At 38.0% G+C, this 5,223-nt stretch overlaps 1 protein-coding gene across 1 annotated transcript; it reads left to right on the top strand.

The window, feature by feature from the left end:
- Nucleotides 1-2,521: 2,521 nt before the first annotated feature.
- Nucleotides 2,522-3,484, top strand: LOC112542127 (proto-oncogene Mas-like; the record flags this gene model as incomplete). Its single annotated transcript, XM_025174145.2, has 1 exon — nt 2,522-3,484. A coding segment is annotated over one exon (963 nt), but the record flags the coding sequence as incomplete, so codon positions are not given.
- Between the last annotated feature and the right edge of the window lie 1,739 nt (nt 3,485-5,223).

Here is a 5,223-nt window from a genome sequence, read left to right as displayed (position 1 = left end):
ACTTATTTCTCCTTTAATATCATAGTTTGGAGTCTTTACTGCTTACCATACATACTCATGGATAAGCCCATTGACGAATAAGCCGACCCTCAAATTTTCAACCCAAATACCATTAAAAATGTGCCACCTGCATTTTATATGGTATTTGGGTAAAAAATTCAAGTGTCTGCTTTTCTGAGGATGAGCTTATCTGTGAGTATATATGGGATATATGGGTACTTTTAAAAAGTATTACTGTATATATTTGTGGATAAGCCTATCCACGGATAAGCCAAATCCAAATTTTGGGGTGTATTTTGGCACCTAAAATTCTACAATTATATGCACAAGTACTTTTAATAATGATTGTTTTTATATTTTTATTGTGATTGTTTTTTATATATTTGTTGTTTTCTTTTATTGTTGCATGCCACCCAGAGTCACTTCTTGTGAAATGGGCAGAGATATAAATTTGATAAATAAATAAATAAATAACTTAATTAATAAATATACAGTACTCCATGAACAAGAGTAAGTCACTCCTGATACCAGTGGGCTTTGGCAATAATTCTGGTGTGTTGAAGCTTTCTTATTGTTTTGTTTCTTTTGGTATAATAATTTATAGTAAGCGTTCTCAATCATTACATTGGAATTTACAGTATGTCCACTGTTGGCAGAGATGGAACATTTATTTTGTCCTGCTTGGATTTTAAAACAAAATGTTTCATAATTTACTATGTTCTTCCTGTTGGGTTTATTTGTACTTTCTGATGTGAGCTATATTTCAGATCGTATTTTACAAGAGGCTGATCAATAATAGTAGATTATTTCATTTTAAATACAAATCTGCTATGTTCAGAATTTTTTAAAAAATCTTATAGCTGTTTTCTTGCAAACTCGGGGAAGAACATGATTGTAAAATGTAGCATATAAATATCTAAAATAGTAAATAAACCAGCCTGATAATGACCTGGAGAATTTGATCCATTAGATTCTGCCTTCACATAATCTATAATCAACAAGATTTCTTCAGCTTCTAATTTAGAAAGCACTACATTTGATTCGTAAATAAATATGAGATGTTCTTTGTATTTGTTACTGCAAAATACAGTAATAGTTTCTGATCCAACTAAAGCACAAGCATTTAAATATATAAAGATGATTTGACTGGCCCCAATCCTGTTAGCCTACGGGAAAGCTTTGGAGGTCTATCTGTTCCCTCCAGCATTGTGGCCAGGATGTTAGATGAGCTCATTCTGGGAAGGGGAGTACATGTTGGCATACCCTGACTATGAGTTTTTGATCTTGTCATTGATTTATTGTTGCTGGGATATTGTGATTTTTTCCAGAATTGCATTTTTATGAATTGGGCAGCTATATAAATCTTTAAATAAATACCTGGCCACTCTTAACCCAGTCACCTCCTTCCTTCTCATTGTGTCTTCCTCTGTCTCCAAAAACCTGCTATGTTATCTCATAATAAAATGTCAACTGCATCTTTGTTGACCCTAAAGAGTTCCAATAATTCAGGTGTGGCCTAGATTGTGGAAATACGATATTGAGTTGTACGACCTTCTCATTTCTAGTAGGGCAAAGAAGGAGCATGCTCTGACTCTTCTCACTTTGTTTTGAGGACCAGAAGTAAGATCACAGTTGGTTGAGGGGATTTAAATGTTTCTATGCTTCAGCCTAAGGTCCCAATGCAAATAGCTTAGTTGGAGGCCTCTGCTTCATATGACATATGACACCTAGTACAGTTTTTTCCTTGTTCCAAGAGGAAAGGAATGGTTTTTGGAGTACATAAAAATGTTTGGGCATGAAGCATGGAGGTCATCACCTACAACCCAAATGCACTTCAAACGCTTCATGGGATGTGCAGATTTTATCATTTAGATTACAGCATTCAGTTGTTGGGAAACACAAACCCATGATGGGCGATAGAATTCTTCTGTGATCTGAGTTGCTCTCCAGCCTTAGATGAAGGAGAGCCATTCCTTGATGTGCTAAGAAAAAATACATCAGTTTTATATTAGCAAAGCTGGAGATTAATGTTGTATAGTGAGCAAAACTGAATGAAAACAACAGAAGGCAACGCTTAGAATAAGTCCATACCTAATTATTAGAGTTACCTAATTAGAAGGAAAGTTTGGAGATATATTTGAGAAGTACATGCATTTTTCTGATACCTAGCATAGCCATTGAAGTCTATGGCTCTTTCTCACCTTCATTTTCAGGTTCAGATGAAGTCAGTTCAGCCTTTATTTCAATTCTTCTGCCCAATCTGCCTTTCGTAACACTGCAGTCATAGAGATAAGACTTGTGGATGAATGCAGGTTAAAGTGGCATGAATCATGAATACACTGATTTCTCCATCTCTAGCTAAATAATTGATTTACTTATTCTGTAATCCATGTGAAGCCAGACTGAAATAGTTCTTTAGCTCCATCTGAGAAAAAAACAAATTATATCCTATACATTTTCTCCCAGCAGGAGTCCCTATACACCAGAACACCAAATTAGTAACTGACCATCGTGCCGAATTTTAGTGCTGTCCTTGCTGAATGCTAGAATGGAATATAACATATCACACAATGGAACTGAGAACTTCCACAACAGGACCAGTCTTCCAGAACATCGTGGCACAACTCCTCTAGGAGTGTTCTTGATGATCACCGTAACTCTACTTATCTGCCTTTTGGGACTTGTGGGAAATGGAGCCACCATCTGGCTTCTCAGGTTCCACATTAAGAGAAATAATGTCACTCCTTACTTCTTGAACCTCTCCATTGCTGACTTTGGGGTGCTCACAGGTCTCAGTGCTATTGATATATATTGGCTTATAGCCGAGGTTAGTCATACTGAATATGCTGATCCACTAAAGTCATTATTTCGGACTCTGTTCTTGTTCATGTACAGTACTGGTTTATGCATCCTGACTACTATCAGCATTGACAGGTGCCTGGCGGTTTTTTTCCCACTTTGGTATCGATTCCACCGTTTCCCACAAACTTCCACCATTGTATGTACCATAATATGGATCTGCAACTTCCTGTTTTCTGCTCTGCATATCACTCTCTTGTTAACCACTGGATATTACCTGCTAAGGTTCTACCAATTTCTCCTGAATGCCCTATTTCTCACTCCAGTTATGACTATCTCCACAGCAGCCCTTTCACTGAAAGCCTGTTCAATGCCTTCTCATCATAAGCAAGGAAAACTTTGGACTACCATCTTGCTCACTCTCCTCTTTTTTCTCTTTTTTGCTTTCCCAATGAATGCTGTTCAGTATCTCTCACTGTATCTTCCCCAGTTTGACAATCCTTATCTCTATGAGTATGCCTACATTTGTTCTTCCCTAAATAGCACCATTAACCCACTCATCTACTTTCTGGTAGGAAGAGACAAGAAAAGACCATCTGAAGTGAAAATCAGGATGATATTTGAGAAAGCTTTTAAGGAAGAGGAAACCCATGGAGAGGAACTTGAAGCCTCAGTCACAACCTAATTATGATGTATTAGCCAGATTCAGTGCTACAGAACCAAATATATAGACGAAATATATCTAGGGAACTTCTAGTCTTTCTAACAACAGAGGTTCCTTGATCCAGCCTTCACCTGCTAAGTCAAGGTATAGTGAAGGTTGGTCCAAAATCTGGAGAAGTTTAGGTCACTGTAGGCTGTAGTTGAAGGATCTATACTGTTAGAATTAAAATGCTTTACCCTCATTATTCAAAGACAAATTTTTAAAAGCATGCTTACACCAGAAATTACTTTCTCTAAAGCATGATAAGAGAAGAATGAATGGAGAACTTTTGGTATATTCCAGAAGTTAAAATAATCATAACACTAAGATGTCTATGGAGTGGTAAATTCTTTCAGCTGCTTGGTGGCATTAAACTTTTAGGACAGCAAGATTCCTGGTTAGATAGGAAAAAAACAAATGATTATGATTTGTCCTGTCTTCTCAAATAAGCTTTTATTTGGATATTATGGATGGTAAGCAAAACTGTGGCTGTACTGAAACCTATATGCTGTGTGAGCCCTGAAGGAAGCAAGGGCATCCATGGAGGGCATCCATGATGTCTGAAAGATGAGCATGAATAGGTGATTAAAGCCCCAGTCCTTTTTGCATGCTTGGGATGTTTGTGATGCACAATAAAAAGGAGTAGGATTTCAATTGCCTGCTTGTTCCCATCATTTTGACATCACTGATGGCCCCTTCAGACACCCATGGAAGGAAGCCATGATCTAAAGTACCATGGGTGTCTGGGGAATCTTCTTCCTTGAACATTTGTAGCATGAAGAAGTTGGAGAAGAGAAAGGCAGCTTCAATATTCTGCACAGGAAGTCCTAGTAGCACTGAAATGTTTTCTTCTGCACATTAGGAATAAAGTTGTAATCATAAGCATGCTAACTAGCAGTACATCTCAATAAACAGTTCACCTTAGTAAAGAAAATATCTGCCTTCTATTAGCTAAAACAATAATATATTCCAAATAAGTTATATAAGTGAGTTACAATCCACATTTCTAAAATATCAAAATAAATGTAGGTTTCATAGGGAAGTACAGTGTTTATATTTTAGCAGCTTCCTAAATTGGATTACTGCAACACGCTCTACATGGGGCTGCCCTTGAAGAGCATTGGGAAGTTTCAGCTGGTACAGAATGCAACTGCCCGGGTAGTAAACAGTGTCGGATATGTGATGTGCCTCACCACTACTGTGTGAGCTGCATTGGTTGCCGGTATGTTTCGGATGCAATTCAAGGTGTTGGTTGTCACCTTTAAAGCCCTTCATAGCTTGGGCTGGGTTACCTAAGGGACCATCTCCCAACAGTTTCTACCTGTCCAATTCAGTCCAGCAGGTTGGGCATGTTGCAGGTCCCCTCAGCCAAGAATGTCGGCTGGCTGGGACCAGGAGATGTGTCTTCTCTGCCATAGCCTCTGCCTTCTGGAACACACTCCCTTCAGAGACTAGGATGACCCTGACCCTGTTGGCCTTTTGTAAGGCCCTAAAGACCTGGTTATTTGCCCGGGCCTGGGGCCCTGAATGTGTTAAGGCCCCATTTCTCAGCTATACTGATAATTATGGGATAACTTTTCTTGACTGCCATATATATTCATTTTATGCTGTATTGTACTTGTTTTAATTGTTTTTATGATTGTTCACTGCCCACTTGGTTGAGATAGGTAGCTAAAAAAATCAAATAAACAAACAAACAAACAAACAAATAAGGGTGGATT

The sequence above is a fragment of the Python bivittatus genome, unplaced genomic scaffold (genome assembly GCF_059951505.1).
Source record: "Python bivittatus isolate LINGU-HERP-01145 unplaced genomic scaffold, Pbiv_v1 ctg000590_np1212, whole genome shotgun sequence".
Lineage (NCBI taxonomy): Eukaryota > Metazoa > Chordata > Lepidosauria > Squamata > Pythonidae > Python > Python bivittatus.
Note: the sequence above shows the minus strand (reverse complement) of the source record. Positions and strands in the feature narration are given on the sequence as shown.